Genomic DNA, 23,461 nt, shown 5'->3' on the forward strand with positions numbered 1-23,461 from the left:
TTAATAAAAAATAAAGGTAGTAGAGTAGTGTCTACTTGTTTGTTTCCCCCTCAGCACCTACTACAATACTGACTGAACTGAATCAAAATATATGGCACCTACTTTTTGCTCAACTCTACCAAAGGCTACTTTAGAGGCAATCTACATACAATTTACAGGAAGTGAGCTGGGTTTATTTAATTTTCATTAATTCACAAAAATTTATTATACCCCTAGTCTATAACTAGATACTGGGAATATATCTGTAGTTAAAACAAACAAAAATTCTTGTCCTAATGGAACTCATAGTCTAATAAGAAAGACAATTTTAAAAAGCTAGATGACTAAAATAACATATATACTCTGTTAGCTGACGGTAAGTACTGAGGGAAAAAAATAAAGCAGGGAAGGAGTACTTAAAAATGTAGAAGACCTGGGTGGCCAGAGAAAGCCTATTTAAGAAGATGACCTTAAGTCATGACCTAAAGCCATGGGTATCTAGGGTAAGAGCATTTCAGAAGAGGGAATAGCAAGTGCAAAGGCTCCAAAGCAGAAAGGACTATAATGTACAGCGGAGAAACAACAGACCAGTGTGGCTGGAGTAGAGACGAGAACAGGAGATGAAGCCGGAGTAATGGGGAAGTAGACATAGAAGGTTGAAGGGGTCAGGCTGAGTTAGGAGGAAAATCTTCTGGGGTCTTCTCATATGTATCTAAACCAATAGAAAGGACTCAGAGCAGCCTTTGTTCCTGTACACTCTCTGTCACCATGGACATAGAGGTCACAGCTGAGGCAGTGGGCTCAGTTCCAGGTCACTCCAAGTTTGAAGGGATGCCTGGATTAGCTGGGCTAGTTCAGGACTTGGCTCAGTTCAAGTCTGTACCACGGATCTTTCTAGCCTCTAATGCTGGGAACCACCCAATACTTACCATGGCACAGATTCAAATATCTAGCTGACACACTATCAGGAAGTTGAGAAGGCATCAATTTTGGAAGCTTGTCTACTCTTAGTATTTTATTTTTTGCGGTAGGTGGGCCCCTCACTGTTGTGGCCTCTCCCGTTGCAGAGCACAGCCTCCGGACGCGCAGGCTCAGCGGCCATGGCTCACGGGCCCAGCCACTCCGCGGCATGTGGGATCTTCCCGGACTGGGGCACGAACCCGTGTCCCCTGCATCGGTAGGCGGACTCTCAACCACTGCGCCACCAGGGAAGCCCTACTACTAGTATTTTATTGACAGATGTTAAGCCTCCTTAGTAAGTTGGTATATCAGCTATAAAATTCAAAAAGCTGTGTTTTACTATAGTGTACCAAATGTAGTGCTGGTTTTCTCAAGAGTACTGTGATAAAATGGCATGAAACCAACAGGGCATAAAAATCAGACAGGTTGACAAGAAATTCTTTACCACTCAAAACACTGACCTAGGTTCTATATTGAAAGTGCTTTCCAATCATGTAATAAATGTAAGAAAAATGAAGATTCTTCAACTGCCTCTGAACTAGCCTTACTTTTATATAAACTCTACAGCTATTCAAGAAAGCTGTGATGCCAAGAAAACAGCAAATCCAATATAAACATTAAGATTATTTCTACCATGTGATGATGAAATCATATTTTAAACATCCCAATATTGTCACTCCCTAAAAGTTAGCTAATGAATCAAATCTTCATTTCCAGAAACTTCAGTAGTAATATAATACTCAAACAGAAGATAAGCATCGATACAAAAAAATTTACAGACAAATGAAAGGAAATTAAAGGGAGGAGGGTAAGGAAAAAATGCCACCTAATTAACAAAAGAAAAATTAACATACACCTTTATAATGGCATGTGAATCGATGATTCTTTGAATTTGGACAGCTAGTCAATATGTACCAAACATTCAGTGAAAAGTCTGACCAATTGGCTAGCTTTTGGAGTTTAACAGCTGCTATAAAAGGACACTCTATGAAACAATGTGCTTTTATTTTCTAATCTAAGCAACTATGACAAACAATGCTTTTATTTGCCACTTGGTGGCGATATGCACACATTTATGATTTCATTCATTTCCTAGTTCAACAGTCAGTCTTTATTTTCAGAGAATGATTCAACAACTTTTTCCTCATATCCTGAGATGAGGTCTGGAAAATACCTTACTGATTCAAAGAAGCCTTTTTATTCAGCCCAATATATAAGATTAGACAAAATCCAAACACATCATTTACATTTTTTATTTTGGCAGAATCATTACCCTTTGATGATTATTCATACTTCCCCTAACACAAAGTTGAAGAAATGTTAATATGTCTAATGGCATTTCCATATCTTTAATAGAAATTTGTCTCTAGACAAAATAATTTTTTCTTTAAGTTTGTTTTTCAATTTGAAAAGAACTTCTTCAATGAAAAAGTAAAACTAGCCACTAACATACTAAGTGGGATACCAAATATGTTATGCAAATACATACTCATCCTTAGGCACAAAAGTGAATCCTGAGAATGATTTAAAATTTTAGGATAAAACTTCCTACCCATATATTTCTAGCGTCATTCACTGGAGTTATTTTGTAAGCCAAGAGGACTGTGGTCATGTCCCCAGGTTACCTCATGCCTAATGCAAGAAAGAAAGCAGATCTTCCTCTTTCCGCTGCACTCCACTAAGGAGTAAGGGACAAGACCTCTTCCAGTAAGAAGCTCTGCCAGTCATCCAGGAGGCTGACCTGTGTTAGCAGCCCCTGACGACTAATACCTTTTTAAAATCAAGTAATTTTAATAGGTTTTTACCTTCACTGTAAAACTAGTGTATGTCTCTTCTGGAAATTTTAATAATACAATAAACATAGGAAAGTAATTACTCTGGCTTTTTCACCTTTTTTTTTTTTTTTTTTTTTCGTTCTTTGGAGTCAGAAGCTTAGATTCTTTGAGCTTTCCTTTGACTGGGGTTTTAGACCCACCAGGCTATACCCCAAATAATAGAAAGAAATTGAAAATAAAGGCAACCATAATAACAGTTAACCATTAAATCACCTATTTTAACTTGATAAACCACTATAGCTTTGTATTTTTAACAGTGACTAACAAATAGGAACCTTATCTGGACTCTAATTTTTTAAGTAGCTCTTCTCCTTCTGTTATCTGCACTGGGCCTCAGTTATCCACCAAAGTATTAAATGACTTAGCGACTTTTAAAATTCCCATCCAAGATGCTTTTGCACAGTACCTGGAACCTAACAGGTTGTGAGAAATAAAGAATAAATGAGTTAATAAATGAATCCAATTGTACTAAACTGAGCAACACTGCCCAGGTTGGCAGCTTATAAAATGAACATACGTTTTCCTATCTTCATTTAGATTCAGACCAATCTCACTCTGCTAATGGTAAAAAGAGAATCCCAGACAAAGTGAAGTTTACAAAGTTTGTGTTTTTTAGACATCTTTAGGTTCTTCAGGTGCCTTTTCCATCTTCAAGTCTTGCTGTAGATAATTAACACTCAAACACAAAATGCAAGGCTATGAAAATTAGGGAAATGAAAAAAATATGAAATTTGGAATTACAGACCCAGGAGTTCCAATCCTGGCTCTTATCAACTCCTAACTAAAGTGAATCTGGGCATATTTAAAGTCTCTGATCTTTAGTCTCCTCACTCACAGAATGGGGATTAAAGTATGCTTACTTTACAAGATTATTCTGAGGATTAAAATTTAAAGACATTTGTAAGACATTTCCAGAACAATGTCTAGCTTGTGACTGGATAAAGGGAAGCTGTTCCTTCTTCAGATTCACTATGAAATACAAGGCTGACCCTTTAGACCCATCTCAAGTAATGAGGGTACTGACTTATGCTGTTTTGCTTGGTGGGGGGGGGGGTACAATCTCCTATATACACGTGATTTCATTATTGGTGGTGGTGGGGGGCGGTGGGGGGAGCGGGCAGAACACTTGAATTTTCGGTACCAACTTCATGCAAAAAGGGGTCACTATCTCGATTTGGTTTCTTTGTCCCAAACTGTAGGTACCAACTTCTTCACATATTTAACTCTAAATCAGATGATTTAAGTTTCATTAGTAAAGTAATCAGAAATTTAGTAAACTTGAATAACTAAAAAAGAACACTTGGCAGTATGAGTCCTAAATGCTGTTTTCAGCTGTTTATCCTCTTTGAGGATAATATTATCAACTAAATAGTTTCACCTTTTTTTCAGCTCAGCTTTAGAGAGAGGACTTTGAGAAAGAGACTATTTAAAATTTTTCCAGCCTGTAAATTAATATACTACCTTTCCCTTCTCTTATGCATATGCTAAGATCTCCTTTATCTCACAAACTCTAAGATTCTGCTCATTCCTTTCAATCCAACACCCAAACCTGAGTTTTCATTCCTTCTCCCAATTCAGTTTTGGTGCCTTTCTAGCCAATCCAAAAAAATCTTTCATCTTCCCCCATAAGCAGCCTTTGTCCACAAAATGCTTAACACAAAAATGCTGTCTGAAAGACAAAGGCTTGAGAAACTATTAGCAAGAAAATTCCAGGAACCAAGTGAAAAAACAAATAACAAAAATCCACAATTATACACCAAAAATGCTGAAATTTAAAAAATACTAAGACAAACACTAAATATTAAAATCCCTATTATAATTTAATTTTGGCTAATCTGATTTATAGGTCATTTCTGTAGTGCCACATTCATGTGGTATGAGTACCAGCTCAGCTTTGCTGTTTTTTTTTAACCTGAATAGGCACAGGGTCAGGGTGGAGAGGGCTAGGAGTACTTTTCTTCACAATCACTCCATAATTCAATTTGGGGGTTTAAGCCTTTTTCTTTTTAAAATGGTACTTTTGAGGTCACATTTCTTTATAAAACTACATTTTCCACTGAAAGGAAAGCTACTTTTTGAATGAGCTAATGTATCACAGAAATACTTAGGGAACACCACGCAGCCCCAAATAAAAACTATGGATTATTTCATTTTGTGAAATAACAGATTTAACCAGAGGATCTTTACTAAATAAGCCACAATTTTCTTTGTTTCTCCCTCTTCAATAGAGACAAATCCCCTACTTTTCATTTTGTACTTGCAAATTAACCCAATAGAAACCATACTCTTACTTGTATATTAGTGTATCACTTGCAAATTCATGATAGCTATTATTAGCCATTAATTAACTATCTACCAGAAAAACAATAATCTTACCTTTTTTCATTTCCATATGACTTCTGTGCAACTTTTGCATGAAGAATAAGTACTGTTTGATCCCCTCGCTCTTTTAAATAATTTCGCATAGCTTCCCTAAAATAAAATATAAATATCACCATTACAGGGGTAAGATTTAGAGTATTACTATGCTCTGTAATGAGAATACTTAAGAATATGTTTCAAACAAGCAACTCTAAAAATGAAAACAATAAAGCAAAACAAACCCATGAACTAAATTTAAAGAATATTATACAATGGGGAAATATATACTACTCATCTTCAACTCTGTTCTTTGTTCTTTGAAAGAAGCTGTCCCTCACTCTTGGAATTTATGATATAACTCAATTAAACCACAATTACAACTTGAGAATAACTAGAATTACTATGTACACTGCTAATTAGGCTTTAAACCCTTTATAAAATTAATGACATGCAATACTTTTGTATTTAATAATCTGATTCACTACCACCACTAGCCCCTCTCCTCCAGCTATTAGAATGAGTATTTTTTTTACTGAATACAAAGCCATAAGAAATCCTTAGGTCATACAAATTTATTATTACATGTTCTTAAAGTAACAACCCTACAAAAGGACTAAGAAAGGGCTACCATTTATATACAGATACATAATTACTCTCAAGGATGTTACTAAACACATAAAGTTAATAAAAGCTAATGAAAATTGGTAAAAAACAATTAAATCTTGGAAAAAATACAATGTTATTTCCAGCACAAAATACTCCAACTATTTATTATGCAAGTATATAAAAAATTCAATATCTTAAAAATATTTATTCACCCAATTATTTTGCTAAGCAATATAATAGAGTATAAAGAACACAAGGTCTACACAGATCAAACTTTACATTTCTGAATCAGCAGAATCCCAGTTCTTGAGATGTTGAACACATTACAAAATAAAGCAAAAGTGCTTCAAAGGCAATCATCAAGAAACATTTTTAATAAATTGAATGCTTATTTATAAGTAAAAGACAAATGTATAAGGGGATAGCTACAGAATAGTAGTAAGTTATTAAACGTGGGGAATTCTAGACTTCTGGCACTTTGAAACTAAGTGGCCTGGGGCAAATCTCTTAACCTCATCTAGCTTCGGGTTTCTGTATCTGATAATAACAATAATGCTGACATAACATAGAGTGGTTGTGGGGATTAAATGAGATGATGGCATTTATGTTTACTGACTGAAAACCTTTTGGCTCAAGGCAGGAATGGTAATACTGGAATCCAACAGATTGTGAATTATTCCTTACCACTGAAACAAAGCTCAAAGTCCAGTAAAGACAGCAAAAAGTGTTTGGAAAACAAATTGTAATGAGATTCATGTTCCAAGTAGAGGTACGACCAAAGAGCTCCAATAGGGAGGGCCTATGTAAAGGAGGGGAAGGGTGATAAAGGACCACTCCTAGGAAAATTTTCTTAGAAGAGCTAACTTCTGAAGAAAAAGGAATAGTCACAGTAAGTGGGAGGAAGAAAGAGTAAGGCATTCCAGGGCCAGGGAGAGAAGTATGGACGAGCAGGAATGACCCTGCAAATTTGGGTACAGTAAGAGATTCAGGCTGAGGAGTAAACCAGCCACAGAAAACAATAGTAGCTAATATTTCTTGAGTGTTTACTATGTGCCAGGCCCTGAATAAATGCATTATTTCACTTAATCCTCATAATCCAAAAGGTAAGTATTGTTAATACCATGCTGAATGTCTTGCAATTAATAAATGGCAGTCAGGAAACTGAAACAAATTCTCTAAAATTCTAAAGGAGCCATGGCAGTGAATAAAACTGAGAAGTTGGGTAGAGTCAAATTGTGAAAAGCCTATCAAATCCCTTGAAAATCTGACATTTGTAAACTTAAATACCAAGTGTAAAAGTTTAAGCTGGGCTTCCCTGGTGGCACAGTGGTTGAGAATCCGCCTGCCGATGCAGGGGACATGGGTTCGTGCCCCGGTCTGGAAAGATCCCACATGCCGCGGAGCAGCTAGGCCCGTGAGCCATGGCTGCTGAGCCTGCTCGTCCGGAGCCTGTGCTCCACAACGGGAGAGGCCACAACGGTGAGAGGCCCGTGTACCACCAAAAAAAAAAAAAAAAAAAAAAAAAAAGTTTAAGCTAATTCAAATATCAACCTATGATAAGATGGTGATAAAAGTGGTAGTGGGTAATAAAAATTTTAAGACACCTTAAAAAAAACTTAAAATCTTAAAAAAAAAAAATCCATCTCTTTGAGAGTTAGGAAAAGATCATCATTTAATTTTATCTCCACTCCATTATACAAAAACACCATGCTGTGGAAAGTGGATTTTCAATCTACACAAAAGACAATGCAAGATCTTGAGGTTTCTTTTAAACATACAGTTAATTTTCCTTTTTAGTTAATTCTAGTAGTGAAATAGAGAAGGGGTTTTAGAAAGCACAGAGAAAAGACAAACTTGAAAAAAGGATGACACACCAAGAAAGAGGTAATAGAAGACAATACAGGAGAACACAGGTTTTAAGTCTTTTGTTTCAGGAGAAGCAAGTGTTAATAGGTTCTACTGGACAAATGTCAACTCTGAAGTGCCCCAGAACTCCAAGCTGAAAGTATTTAATAGGTTGTTGGAAACAACCATCTATAGTTCCAGAGAGGGATCTAGGCTGGAAAAGTAGGGTTCATTGGTATACAGTTCACAAATAAAGCCGTGGTAGTCAATGAAGTCTCCCAGAAAGAAGACATAGTGATAGGAGAGTCAAGAAGAAAATGTATAAAAGGAAATGAAGAACTGGTAGGGGTAGAACTGAAACTGTATATTAGATGCTATGGAAGGAGACAACCTCAAAAGAGGGGAACAATCAACAGGTAAGATGCTGGAGAGGTGAAGGTCACTTTAATTTTAGCAAGAAGTCTAACAGCCACCAGCTAAAGCCTCACAAGTTGTTTGTAAAACGAGAGGCCACTGTGATGCCTAATACGTAAGAAAAGAGCTATAGGTACTATCTGGAAATACCCTCTAGGGAATGGAGGAAGAAGCTGACTATGTACAAGTAAATGATTGAAAATCGGTGTTGAAGGACTGGCTAATGTTGAAATCCATAAATGATAGTGTCAAATCCCACTAACATTCCAAGGGAATAGAGACAGCACATTCTCAAACCTGCTGGGTACTGGACAAGAGGTGCAGCATGGAGAGGATAACGATTAATAAGGGATTTGAGGTGTTACTAAGTCACGTGGCTGACCATAGAGTTCAAGGTAGATAAGAAAACAAAAGCTAAGCCAGGAGAAGGTCAATATCTTGACAAAACTGGCACAGAAGCCCAGTCACTGGCATAAAAAGTGAAAAGTTGCTATACTTGAAAAAAAAAAATTTTTAAGAAACCATTTTAAATATACTTCCCCATGCTGAATTCTACTCGCATTTAGTCTTTATTTTATCATTTAGCAATTACTTGATATGTTTGTCATATTTCATGTCTTTTTTCCTTGTCTTCCCAAATAGTATGCAAAGTCTTTAAGACACAGTATTAGGTACATTTTAGAAATGGAGGAGGGGTTAAGTAACTTTCCCAAGATGATACTGAAGTCCTAGGATTCAAATTTAGGCAGTCTGGCTTTGGAGGACAAAATTAATACTATCAGATATTTTTGCACTGGTATTATGAGCACAGCTTTGGTATGAAACAAACAGGGAGGGGTCTGAATCTTGACGCCTGACGCCTGTCAATTACTAAGCCTGAGTTTTCTCACCTGTTTAAAAAAAAAAAGACAGTAATAGCTCATATTGTGAAAAATATTTTAAATTAAGTACCCCCACAAACTGACAAATATCCAGTGTCAGTAAACTCTACCTATTATTATTATTTTCTGAGAACAATGGCAGGAGGGAGGGGGAGATGGAGGTTGGAAGACTTACACTGAAGTTTGAGGGCAAACTTGAAAATGACCTGGAGGTAAATCATCAGGTGTCTCACTTGACTTGCAAGGCACAAGTTTTTGCAAGCATAATAGGTAAGCTGCACTTTTATCCATCTTCCCATTAAAGATTTATTAAGAACCTATTACATCCCAGGCACTAGTTATCGTGCTAGCTGAACTGTTCACAATAATGATTACGACAAAAGATTACAGATCTCAAGGTATTTATGATGAATGCAAGATGACAGCTCTAGTTTTCCTTGTCTTTTCCCTTCATATTTATAATACAAATTCTTGAAAAAAGCAATTAGAACCTAAGTAACCATTAATAATAGTTGTCCTGTAGTAGTAATTTGCCAAATAGCTTCTTTCAACAAGAAAAAATTTTGCTTTGTTAACAGAATATCAAACATTAAAATTATGTTATCTGGCAGTTAAAGGTTGACAGTTTTGTTGTGCACCTTAAGGAGCCGTTAAAAAAGATATAGGCAAGGGCTTCCCTGGTGGCGCAGTGGTTGGGAGTCCGCCTGCCGATGCAGGGGACACGGGTTCGTGCCCCGGTCCGGGAAGATCCCACATGCCGCCGAGCGGCTAGGCCCGTGAGCCATGGCCGCTGAGCCTACGCGTCCGGAGCCTGTGCTCCGCAACGGGAGAGACCACAACAGTGAGAGGCCCGCACACCACCAAAAGAAAAAAAGATATAGGCAATATACTCAAAAGAAACACAGTTAAAAAGTAAAAACCATGGAATGACAGTCCATGTGCTCTTCATTTAGTCTAGGGTTTGGATAATTGAATAGGGTTTCAATTTCAGCACTGTTGACATCCCGGGCTAAACAATTCTTTGTTGTGAGGGAGCTGTGCTGTGCATTGGAAGGTGTTTAGCAACATCTCTAACTTCTACCCATTAGAAGCCAATAGCACCTTTCCTACAGTTGTGACAACCAAAAATGTCTCCAGATATTGCCAAACGTCAGGGGGGTAAGGGGGGAGGTCACCTGGGTTGAAAACCAGTGGATTAAAGAAAACCAAAAATGTTCCAACAAGATGAGAAAATCACTCAATGTCTTTTTAAGAAAGAATGAGGGAAATTTTGTCATTTGAAAATATAGGTACTGTTAAGAACATTACCAGTAGAATTACTACTTTGTATTACTGAATTGTTAAAAAACAGTAACAAAGCTAAAACTCATAATTTGTTGTAACAGTTACTATCTAACAAGTTTTGAAGCTTATGTATTCTTTGTTATTTCATTTAATAATTCCTTATAAAATATTCATTCTGAATGAAAGCCAATTAACAGTTATTTGAAGAACACCATCGAGCAACTATTTTTTAAAGAGTTTACTCACTTAAAACACATTAGCTTAAACGTTCAGAAAATCAGAAATTCTTACCAGTATTTTTACTAACATGAAAGCATGGCAAATGCCATTCTAGTTTCACATGTTTAAACTATCACCATCTTCATCAAACTTTTGGCTCTTTTTTCCTTTATAAATGTCTACTTTTTAAAAAAAATATCGCAAACAAAATTCACAAAAAAGAACGTCCTTAACAGTGTTAACCCCTATTCTTCTGAAAACAGAACACTTACTTCCTCACCACTTTCATATACGCCGCCATGATTAGGCCAAGGGGCACATAAGTGATTTAAACCAGATGTACATGTGTGTGTGCACACTGGGGGCTGGGGGGAAAGCATTTGAGCTGGGAGCTAACCATAGCCAGTCCCAACTACTCAAGGAATGAAGTGACCCACAAAGTTGTAAAGTCCAGACAGCCATCCTTACCAATAGGATCAGTCCCTGTACTACTCAGATTGGATTTATGTCACTTGTAAAATCCAAATAATAAAGGTTCCAATGTGAACTGTCTTCTGGTAAAGAAACCTAGTTTTGTTGTATCAAGTGTGCCAAAACTAATTCCATACACACACCTCTGTACCTGCAAACATTTTAGGGAGCTACAGAGTATACTTTGAGAAATAACTACTACAGGCCACAGGTCAGCAAACCACACCAGCAGCCTGTTTTTGTACTCTCTAGGAGCTAAGAATGCCTTTTACATTTTTAAAAGGTTGTAAAAAAGAACAGAAGTCTATGCAACAGTGATAGTATGCAGACCTCAAAGCCTAAAATATGTACTATTTGGCTCTTTACAGAAAACATTCGCTGACCCCGGCATAAGCAATAAAAAATAAAATGATTTTAAAAGAAAAGTTGCAAAACTGGAATTTCCCTGGTGGTGCAGTGGTTAAGAATCCGCCTGCCAATGCAGGGGACACAGGTTTGATCCCTGGTCCAGGAAGATCCCACATGCTGCAGGGCAATTAAGCCCGTGTGCCACAGCTAATGAGCCTGCGAGCCACAACTCCTGAAGCCCACACACCTAGAGCCCATGCTCCACAACAAAGAGAAGCCACCGCAATGAGAAGTCTGCGCACCACAACAAACAGTAAACCCCGCTCGCCGCAACTACAGAAAGCCCAGGCACAGCAACGAAGACCCAAAACAGACAAAAGTAAATAAATAAATTTATTGAAAAAAAATTTTTTTAACTGTGTCAGAAAAACTGTGCTTTTAGAATACTATCTAAAAGATCATCCTCTAAATAACAACACACTTTTTCACTGTTGTTTAAGTTGGAAGATGGGGGTTAGGATAGAACAGGGTAGGTTTAAGAGATTTTTTTTTAAGGGAAAGAAACCCTCTCTGAATTGAAGTGTCCAACCTCCATACATCCCAATGAAAAGTGATATAAAATTCCTTATTTATTTATTTATTCATTCATTCATTCATTTATGGCTGCGCTGGGTCTTTGTTGCTGTGTGCAGGCTTTGTCTAGTTGCGGACAGGGGGGGCCACTCTCCACTGTGGTGTGTGGGCCTCTCATCGTGGTGGCCTCTCCCGTCGCAGAGCACAGGTTCTAGGCACCCAGGCTTCAGGAGTTGTGGCTCGTGGGCTCTGGAGCGCAGGCTCAGCAGTTGTGGCGCACGGGCTTAGACGCTCTGCAGCATGTGGGATCTTCTCAGACCAGGGCTCGAACCCATGTCTCCTGCACTAGCAGAAGGATTCTTAACCACTGCGCCACCAGGGAAGCCCTAAATTATTTTTGATCAAATACAAGACACTAAAATTTTCCTAAAACGGAAAACTCTTTAAAGGAGAAATGAGAAAATATGGTGAAAAAGAGCCAGATGGGACCTAAACTCGCTATACTGTCAGAAGGGAAAATGTCCTGATTTTTGAGATTAAGGTTACATTTTTATCACAGAATTGGGAATTGATTTTACATTCCAATTTTCTGTTTTATTCAAACTGTTTTACTAAATTGCTTTATAAGTAGCTTTGAAAATAAAGAGTAAAAAATCTGTAAGTTTGCCCTCTTTAAGAGATTTAAACAGAAATAAAGCTTACCTAAATTCTCCCCTAGAAGACACACTAATTTCTTTTAAGGTATTTTTAAAGGGTAAAACGCTACTAAAATTTTTATAGCTTTACTGAGGTTTAATTGAAATACAGGAAAATGCATTTATTTTCAAGTGTACAATTTGCTAGGTTTTGGCATATGTATACACCATCAGCACAATCCAGAAAGACAGTCATCATTCCCAAGTTTCTGTTTCTCTCCAACCCCAAGAAACCACTGATCTGCTGTTATTATAGATTAGTTTGCATTTTCTACAATTTTATATAAAATTGTACTTTTTCCTGACTTCTTTAGAAAATTGGACATAATTATCCTAAGATTCATCTATGTTGTTGCATGTATCAATAGTTCATTCCTTTTCATTACTAAATAGAAAGCCATTGGAGAATATACCACGATTAGTTGGTCCATTCACCTGTTGGTGGGTATTTGAGTTATACCTATATGGCTATTATAACTAATACTTCCACAAACATCTGCATTCAGGTCTTTGTATTAACACGTTTCCATTCTTCATAACTGAATATGTAAGAATGAAATGGCTAGGCCATATGGTAGGGGAGTTTTAACTTAAGTACCATTTTATTGCGCTTCACTTTATTGCACTTCAGATATTGTCCTTTTTTTTTTTTTAAACAAATTGGAGGTCTGTGGCAACCCTGCATCAAGCAAGTCTGTCAGCACCATTTTCCCGACAGCATTATTTTTTAATTAAGGTAAGTACTTTTTTTCCCCAGACATAATGCTATTACATTATAGCGTAAACATAACTTTTACATGCAACAGAAAACAAAAAAAATTGTGACTTTTTCCCCCAAATCAAAAGAGCTTTTATTGCATCTTTAAAATATCACAAATGAGTCCGAAGAATCATGTGGCATCTTGCTGTTACTGTAGCCAGACCACTCAAATCTTATTCATCAGCCTGCTGAACTGTTTCTTTTTTCAGAAACGTAGACACCATCCAAAAATTTTCTGATATCCTTGTTTTTAACTGTTGTGGCTTGCTGAATCAAAGCAGCTAAATTTGACACAAATTCAATCAAAGCAGCTAAATTTGACACAAGTTCAATGTCATTTCCTTCAAGAATCAACTCATCTTTCTGGGCCTGAGATACTGAACAAGCAATGCCTGGCCTCATCCAAACCCTGTGGATGTATTTTTCACCCCCCAAATTTTGGATTTCAACAAGAGAACCATTCTCCTGAATATCAACATTGATGGGGAACTGAGCATATACAGACCTCATAACAGAAGCCCAGTGTAACACCCTTGATCATGTTCTGTATGACTACAGACAGTGCAAACAGTCACCAGTTCCTTTCTATTTCCCCACCATTTGTGAAGCTGGAGTCTTTTTCTTTCCAAGGAGACTGAGTTCTACATTGATGTGACTATGTGCCTCCACAGGGTGCCTCTAGAAAATTTGTGTGTCTTGCTTGTTTTTGTCTAAAAGCTGTATAATTTGAAATTTTACATTTAGGTCTATTTTGATATAATTTTTGTATATGGTTCGAGGTATGAATCATAGTTATTTTATGTTATGTAAGTGGTGGGTGCATACGGTTATCCAATTGTTCCAGAATCCTTTGTTAAAAACCCTTTAGCTGGGCTTCCCTGGTGGCGCAGTGGTTGAGAATCCGCCTGCCAATGCAGGGGACACGGGTTCGTGCCCTGGTCCAGGAAGATCCCACATGCCGTGGAGCGGCTGGGCTCGTGAGCCGTGGCCACTGAGCCTGCGCGTCTGGAGCCTGTGCTCCACAACGGGAGAGGCCACGACAGTGAGAGGCCCGCGTACCACAAAAAAAAAAAAAAAAAAAAAAAAAAACCCTTTAGCTGACTAGCCTTTGTACCTTGACTGAAAAACTTATATCAAGAACAATTTCTGGCCACTATTCTGTCGCAATGATCTACTTGCTATCTTTAAACCAATACCATCCTTTATTACTGTAGCTATCTAACAAGTTTTGAAATCAGGTAGTGTTAAGTTCTTACTGCCCTTTTTCAAGGTTGTTCTGGCTAGTCTAAGACGTTTGCATTTGCATTATAAATTTTAGAAACAGCTTGTCAACTGCTATTAAAAAAACCCATTGGGATTTTGATTGGGATTATGTTGAATCCACAGATGTATTTGGGAAGAACTGACACTATTGAGTCTTCTGCCCAAAGAACATTTATTTAGGACTTCTCAGCAATGTTTTGTAGTTTTCAGTATATGGTTTTTGCACATCATGTGTCAGATTTTTTCTCCTAAGAATCACAAATTTTTTGATGCTATTGTTTTTTAAATTTCAATTTCCCACTGTTCATTACTAGTATCAAAAACGCAATTCATTTTTGTATGCTTTATACGTTGACTGTGTAACCTACCACCTTGTTAAAACTCACCTATTAGTTCTAATAACTTTTTTTTTTGGAAGATTCCATAGAGATAATAGTGATGTCTACAAATAAAGTCAGTTTTACTTCTTTCCAATTTAGATGCCTTTCTTCTTCTGGCCTTACCCATACTAATTAGAACCTCAAGTACAATGCTAAATGGAAGTGGTTAAAAGTGGACACCCCTGCATTGTTCCTGATCTTGAGGGAAAACATTCAGTCTTTCACAAGTATGAGGTTAAATGTAGTTTGTTTATAGGTAACCTTTATCAGAATGAGGAAATTCCCTTCTATTCCTAGATTGATGAAAATTATGATGAAGAATGAAATGTCAAAAGCTTTTTCTAAATCCATGAGATGACCAAATGATTTTCCTTTTTTGTTGTTAATGTATTAAAATGACATTGACTGATTTCCATTTCTGAGATAAATCTCATTAGATAACGATGTATTATCCTTTTAATATATTGTTGGGGGACTTCCCTGGTGGTGCAGTAGTAAGAATCCGCCTGCCAATGCAGGGGACACAGGTTCGAGTCCTGGTCCAGGAAGATCCCATATGCCACGAAGCAACTAAGCCCATGTGCCATAATTACTGAAACTGCGCTCTAGAGACTGCGAGCCACAACTACTGAAGCCTGCGCGTGCCTAGAGCCCTTGCTCCACAACAAGAGAAGCCACCGCAATGAGAAGCCCATGCACTGCAACGAAGAGTAGCTCCTGCTCACCAAAATTAGGGAAAGCCTGCGCACAGCAACGAAGACGCAATGCAGACAAAAATAAAAATAAAATTTTAAAAAGAAATAAACAGATCTAAAAAAAAAAACACTGTTGGATTCATTTTGAAAAACTGTTAAGACTTTTTATATCTGCATTCATAAGGGATATCAGTCCACAATTTTATTTTATTTTAATGTCTTTGCCTGCTTTTAGTAACAGGGCATCACTGTCCTAACAGAATGAACTGGGAAATATGTCCTGCTTTCCAGTTTTCTGGAAGAGTATGTATAGAACTGGCATGATGTATTTCTTAAATGTCTGGTAGAATTCAATAGCAAAATCATCTAAGCCTGGAACTTTCTATGTGGAAGGTTTAGAATTACAAGTTCAATTTCTTTAGATATAGGGTTATTCAGGTTATCTATCTGTTTCTTCCTGAGTAAGCTTTGGTAGCTTGCCAGTTTCAAGGAATTTGTGTATCTCTTCAAAAGTTGCTGAATTTATTGGCAGAAAGTTATTTCTAATATTTGCTTGTTATCCTTTAAATATCTGTAGAATCTATAGCGATATTACCTTTCTCATTCTTAATGCTAGTAATTTATACAGAAACAGATTTCTATTTGATATGACTATCCTTCTGCATGAAGGATTTCTTTAACATTTTTTGTAGCTCAGGCCTGTTTATGATTAATTCCTTTTCACTTTCTTATGTCTAAAAATGTCTTTATTTTGCCTTTGCTAGGTATAGAATTCTAGGTTGCCATATTTTTCCCCCTTGAGTACTTTAAAGCTCTTGTTCCACTGTCTTCTCCCTAGCAAGGTTTCAGATGAAACCTCTGTCATCCTTATCTGTATCTTTTTTCCTGTGTATAATTTATCTTTTTTCTCTGTTGCATTTAACATTTTCTCTTTATCACTGACTTCAAGCAATTTGATGATGATGTGCTTTTAAAAAATGATAGTTTTTGCACTTGGGGTTCACTGAGTTTCTTGGAACTGTGGTTTTATAATTTTCACCAAATTTAGAAATTTTTCAGCCATTATGTCTTCATATATTCTTTTAGTCATACCTTCCCCTTCAATGACTCCAATTACATGTACGTTGGTGTATTTGAAAATAAACCACAGCTCATTAATGATCTTTTTTTTCCAGATATTTTCTCTGTGTGCTTCATTTTGGATAGTTTCTATTGGTATGCCTTCAAGTTTGCTGATCTCTTCTTTAACAGTGTATACCTGTGATTAATCCCACCAAGTGTATTTTTTCATTTTTTAGTTTTCATCTCTAGAATTTGCTTTGAATCTTCCCTTTTTTATCTTCCAGGTCCTCTATTTAAGTTGTTCAACCTCTCCTCCAGCTCAGGGATCTGCAATTACAGCCTGCACGTCGAATGCAATCCACTGCTTATTTTAGAAATAAAGTTATACTCCAGTATACAGAAATGTCCATTGGTTTACACATTGTCTGAGGCTGCTTTTGAGCTACAACAGAGTTGAGTAGTTACAAGAGGCTGTTTGGGTCACAAAAACAAAAATACCTACCACTTTACCCTTTAATAAAAATTTTATACACTGCTGATCTTAGCTTCTTTTTTTTAAAACATCTTTATTGAGTATAACTGTTTGACAATGGTGTGTTAGTTTCTGCTGTATAACAAAGTGAATCAGCTATACATATACATATATCCCCATATCTCCTCCCTCTTGCGTCTCCCTCCCACCCTCCCTACCCCACCACCCCTCTAGGTGGACAGAAAGCACCGAGCTGATCTCCCTGTACTATGCGGCTGCTTCCCACTAGCTATCTATTTTACTTTTGGTAGTGTATATATGTCAATGTCACTCTCTCACTTCGTCCCAGCTTACCCTTCCCCCTCCCCGTGTCCTCAAGTCCATTCTCTACGTCTGCATCTTTATTCCTGTCCTGCCTCTACGTTCTTCAGAACCACTTTTTTAAAAAAATTCCATATATATGTGTTAGCATACTGTATTTGTTTTTCTCTCTCTGACTTACTTCACTCTGCATGACGTCTCTAGGTGATCTTAACTCCTTACACATAAAGAAGACAAATGTAATAACTGTTTTAATGTCTTTGTCTAATTCTATTATCCGTGTCATTTCTGGGATGGTTTTAACTGACTGATTTTTCTTATTATGAATTATATTTTCCCTACTTCTTTTTACGACTGGTGATTTTGATTAGATGTTAAGACACAATGCATTTCACCACCTTTTTGAGTGCTGCATATTTTTCTATTCCTTTAAATATATTTGAGCTTTGTTTTAGGACACAGTTACTTAGAAAAAGTTTTATCCTTTCAATCTTGCTTTTAAGTTTTGTTAGGTGAAACCAGAGCAGCATTTAGTCTAAGCCTAATTTTGTACCACTACTGAAACAAAACCCTTCTGAGTACTCTTGTTGATGCACTGTGAATTATGAGATTTTTTTTCCACTTTGGCAATTGGGAACAGGCACAATTCATGGTATTGAGGGAGCTCTAGCCATTCTTTCCTCTAATTGTTTAGGTTGTTTCTCCTCCCAACCTTGAGTAGTCTCCTCACACAGGTGGTAATCAATACTCAGCTTAAGACTATAGAGGACCCTCTGTAGATCTCTGGAACTCTGCATAGCTCTTTCTTCTCCAGTTCTCTGCCCTAAGAGTTTTGGCCACCTTAGCCTCCTTATAGTCCCAGCTCTACCTCCACAACTCAAGGTGCTTACTAGGCTCCACCTGGATTCCCCTTCCCTACATCATGTACTGGAAACTTTCTCCGGGCACTAAGTTGAGGCAACTGTAGGGCTCACCTCATTTGTCTTCTGTCTCTCAAGGATCACTGTCCTTTCTTGCCTGCCATTCAATATCTTGAAAACCACTGTTTCATATATTTTGTCCAGGTTTTTAGTTGTTTTAGGCCAAAGAGTAATTTCAGTCCCTGTTACTCCATCTTGGCTGGAAGCAGAAGTCCTAAAAGCTACTAAAATTTTCCAAACAGGGAAAATTGCTTAAAGGGTAAATGGAAAATCATGATAAAGTAGATGGGACCTAACTATATTATTGTATATATTTAAAGAAAGGAAAGGAAATTTTCCTTACATATGCAGGTAACTATTCATCAAAATATATTTTATCGGGGACTTTCTGGTGATCCGGTGGTAAAGAATCCACCTTCCATAGAGTCTGTCATACAGAGTGAAGAAAGTCAGAAAGAGAAAAACAAATACCGTATGCTAACACACATATATGGAATCTAAGGAAAAAAAAAAAAGTTCATGAAGAACCTAGGGGCAAGACGGGAATAAAGACACAGACCTATTACAGAATGGACTTGAGGATATGGGGAGGGGGAAGGGTAAGCTGTGACAAAGTGAGAGACTGTCATGAACATATATACACTACCAGACGTAAAACAGATAGCTAGTGGGAAGCAGCCGCATAGCACAGGGAGATCAGCTCGGTGCTTTGTGTCCACCTAGAGGGGTGGGGTAGGGAGGGTGGGAGACGCAAGAGGGAAGAGATATGGGAACATGTGTGTACGTATAACTGATTCACTTTGTTATAAAGCAGAAATTAACACACCATTGTAAAGCAAAAAAAAAAAAAAAGAATCTACCTTCCAATGCAGGGGACATGGGCTCAATCCCCGGTCAGGGAACTAGGATCCTACATGCTGCAGGGCAACTGAGCCCATGTGCCACAACTACTGAGCTCATGGGCCTCAACCAGAGAGCCTGTGTGCCACAAACTACAGAGCTCATGTGCTCTAGAACGTGTGTGCCACAACTACAGAGCCCATGTGCCACAACTAGAAAAGAGAAGACCTGCATGCCATAACTAGAGAAGCCCGTGAGCCACAACAAAAGATCTCGCATGCCTCAACGAAGATCCCGCGTGCCACAACTAAGACCCGACACAGCCTGAATGAATGAATGAATGAATGAATATTTTATTGTTAGGAGTCACTTGAACCTATTGCTGCTGGTAATGAAATTAAAATATTTATTAAATTTTAAATTTCAAAATGCCTATATATGTGAATTAAGCAATTCCAGTTAGAATTTCAAGATATATAAAAATAAGTAATTGAAAATACATTTACATGGACCTGTGAGATAAGTTATATTTTCCCAGCCCACCTGATCTGAAATACACCTTAAAAATTTTTTTTTATTTTTAATTTCAGGCATACAGAAAAGTTACGAAAGCACAAACAATTCCTAGTCCCCATTTTCCCCAGACTCTCGAATGTTAATATTTTACCATATTTGTATATTATGTTTTTAAAACCATTTAAGAAGGGGCTTCCCTGGTGGCGCAGTGGTTGAGAGTCCGCCTGCCAATGCAGGGGACACAGGTTCGTGCCCCAGTCCCGGAAGATCCCACATACCGCGGAGCAGCTAGGCCCGTGAGCCATGGCCGCTGAGCCTGCGCGTCCGGAGCCTGTGCTCCACAACGGGAGAGGCCACAACAGTGAGAGGACCACGTACCACAAAAAAAAAACAACAAACAAACAAAAAAACCCATTTAAGAGCACATTATAGACATAAAGTCCCTTTACCCAAGATACTTGTGTTTATTTCCTAAAAAGACAGTCTCTTATACAATCACAATGCAATTATCACTGATACAATACTTTTAACTATAGATTTTATTCAGATGTTTCCAACTGTCTCTCTAATGTCCTTTATTGGGGTGGGAGTATGGAGCAGTATTGAGAAACAGCTGTCCTCAGGCCAAATCAAAATAGCCTCCAGTTTGCTTGTTTTTTTAATTAATTTGAGCTGGAACACAGACACACCATTCATTTACATATTATCTACGGCTGATTTGGGGATGCAAGAACAGTGCTGAAAAGTCAAAACAAACTCAGTGTGCCCCAAAAAGCCTAATACATTTATTATCTGGCCTATTACAGAAAACGTTTGCCAACTCCAGCTTTAGAGCACAAGAAAAATTTGTTCCTGGTCCAGATTCAGTTGAATTTGTCATGTCTAACTTAGATGTCATGTCTTTTTGGTCTCCTTTACTCTGGTACTCCTAGGTCTTTGTTTTTCGTGATTTTAAAAATTCTGAAGAGTAGATGCTGTTTATTTTATAGAAATGTCCTTCCATCTGTGTCTGTCTGATGTTTCCTTATGCTTAGATTTAGCTTATACATTTTTGGCAAGAACCACTACAAAAGTGACAGTATGTCCTCAGGATGCATATGATACTTATTTGTCCATTATTAGTGATGTTAATTTAGAACGCTTAATTAAGGTGGCATCTGACAGGTTTCTTCACTGTCATGTTACTATTTTTCACTTTATAATTAACCATACTTTGTGAAGATATGCTTAGACACTATAAAAACACTGTTTCTCATCAGACTTTAAACCAGTAGTTTAAGCATTCACTGATGATGTTGTCCTGAAACGATTATTATCACTGTAATGGTTGCCAAAATGTGCTTTCCTAGTTCCATGATTCCTTCTACACTTCTTAGGTGGAATTCTTCTGTAAAGAAAAGCTATCTCCTCTCCTCCATTTATCAAACTATTTATTTAATTCAGTGTAGACTTCTAAACTGTCATTTTATTTTATGGGTTTTAATCTATTACTATCATTTATTTTGATGACCAAAGTGTCCATGATTTTGCTAAAAGAAGCCTCTTCAAACTATCTCCCTTTGTGTGTACTTCTGACATGCCCCTGTCATTCTTTGAGTGAAACAGCTTTTTTAATAATAGTAATAATGTGGAAATAAACCAAATGGTCATCAGTGTGAATTAAATAAGGAGCAGTGGGAAGACAAGGAAAAGCTATGGAGACACTAAGGAGAACAAGGTAGAAGATCTACAGTTAACAGAACAATGGTAGAGTATGATGCCAGACTTTAAAAAGAAAAAAAGACAGGTATATGTTTATACACGCATACGATTTTCTTGAAAGATACTAACGACACAGGGTAGCATTAACTCTAGGACAGTAACTGTGGAACTGAATGTCTTATTTTTATTTTATAATCACTGATTGTTAGAAATTTTAAAAATCATTTTCAAGACTAACACTTTTAAATTTAACATGTGTAATTAAACTGCATACCGCAAAAAATTACATAATATATTTATAGTCTCATTAAAAGTGGATAATATCTCTGTTTTAAAATTCTTTTCTAAATGCATTTAAGTATCTTTCAAGTTCCAGTTGTGATCAACAAATTGTGACTGGCTAATGAAGCTAGATACAGGAAACTATCTTTACATTGTAGCCCTTGTTATATTAACTATATAATACTCAATATTAATTCTTGAAAGGTTTCATTTTTCCCTTGAACTGTATCCTCTTACCCTGTTTTTTGAAGGGTAAGAAAAGGGGAGATGTGGGGAAGGGAGGATGGAAATACCCTTAAGATCTAGACACCATTATGTGAACAACTTCTTGTAAAGAACACCTAATATAGCTTCCAAAATGACAGGATCTAACACTTTTATGAAATGTTTGGGTGAAAGACTAATATAATGCTTACCTAGTAAGTCGTTTAGGTGGAGGCCGCTCACCAAATTTTCTAGAGAAAAAAATAAGAAAAAAAAAATTAAATAGGCTGTATGACACGCTCCACAGTAAGCTTTTTAGGCACCATGAAATCTCCTTTATGACTTATACTTCAACCCTACTAAAGTCTAGTGTAAAAAGAAATCCTCTAGTATACACCTATACCCAGTTATAACAAAATACATTCTTTAAAACCATTCCTTAACAAAAAACACACCCTAACTAGGCCTGACACATCCACTCTGAGCATGTACCATGCTGATTAGATGAGGATGACAGGTACCTTCCAGAAAAACCTTGCTAAAAAACATCTAACCAAAGACCCCCCTGCCCCAGTCTCACATAGTCTGGAGCACTCAAAAAAATCCTCACAGCCCAAGATGTGGTATAGAGCTCACAAGTGTTCACCATGTGCCAGGCACTATGCTATATATTTTTTTACCCTTTTTAATCATTATAAAATAATTCTGGAAGGTACATACTGGCCCATTTTAAAGATGTAGAAAGCAAGCTGCCCAATGTCACAGAGTAAATTAAGTGACAGACAGAGTTAAGAGTCAAACCAAGATGTTGACTACTTAATTAGTTTATAGCATATGGCCCTTCAAAAATAAATATGCTAAATGTACTAGCATAGAAGCATTTCAGTTGTTTGGGAGAGGGCAAAGAGAAAAGCATGAGCAAGGATAAGCACAATTTAGGTTGGAATTAGAAGTACATACACCATGCAGGTTAAGAGAAAGACTCAGAGTGAGATTAGCTGACTTCAAATCTATGATTTGGTACTGGGTTGGCCAAAAAGTACCTTTGTTTTTTTTTTTTTTGTGGTACGCGGGCCTCTCACTGTTGTGGCCTCTCCCATTGCGGAGCACAGGCTCCGGACGCGCAGGCTCAGAGGCCATGGCTCATGGGCCCAGCCACTCCGCGGCATGTGGGATCTTCCCGGATCGGGGCACGAACCCATGTCCCCTGCATCGGCAGGCGGATTCTCAACCACTGCACCACCAGGGAAGCCCAGTACCTTTGTTTTTTAAGTAAAAATAAAAGACACATTTTTCATTTTCACCAAGAACTTTATTGAACATATTCACCGTTTTGTTCTACTACCTTCTGCCATTTTTCAGGCAACTTCATAATTCCATCTTCCCAAAACTTTTTATCTTTTTGAGCAAAGAACTGTTCCAGGTCCTTTTACAGTCTTCCAGGGAATTGAAAGTTTTTCAGTTAAGAGTATTTTGTAAAGATCAAAATAAATGGAAAACCAAAGGTGCAATGTCTGGTGAACACTCGAATGAATCAGAACTTTCCAGCCAAGCTGTAACAGTTTTTGCCTGGT

General features: G+C 37.4%; 1 protein-coding gene and 1 pseudogene across 5 annotated transcripts in view; both read right to left on the bottom strand.

Moving 5' to 3' along the window:
• Positions 1–23,461, bottom strand: part of LOC131758994 (recombining binding protein suppressor of hairless) — a 238,700-nt gene that overhangs the window by 18,925 nt on the left and 196,314 nt on the right. For all 5 annotated transcript variants that reach the window (XM_067036320.1, XM_067036322.1, XM_059067739.2 and 2 more), the window contains exons 2-3: positions 22,100–22,138; positions 5,151–5,246 (exon numbers count right to left, since the gene is read on the bottom strand). In XM_067036320.1, the coding sequence (XP_066892421.1) occupies positions 5,151–5,246; positions 22,100–22,138 (135 nt within the window). The remainder of the gene's footprint in view (positions 1–5,150; positions 5,247–22,099; positions 22,139–23,461) is intronic.
• LOC136794435 (large ribosomal subunit protein uL6 pseudogene) lies at positions 13,405–17,617 on the bottom strand (annotated as a pseudogene).

This window comes from Kogia breviceps, chromosome 6 (genome assembly GCF_026419965.1).
Source record: "Kogia breviceps isolate mKogBre1 chromosome 6, mKogBre1 haplotype 1, whole genome shotgun sequence".
Lineage (NCBI taxonomy): Eukaryota > Metazoa > Chordata > Mammalia > Artiodactyla > Physeteridae > Kogia > Kogia breviceps.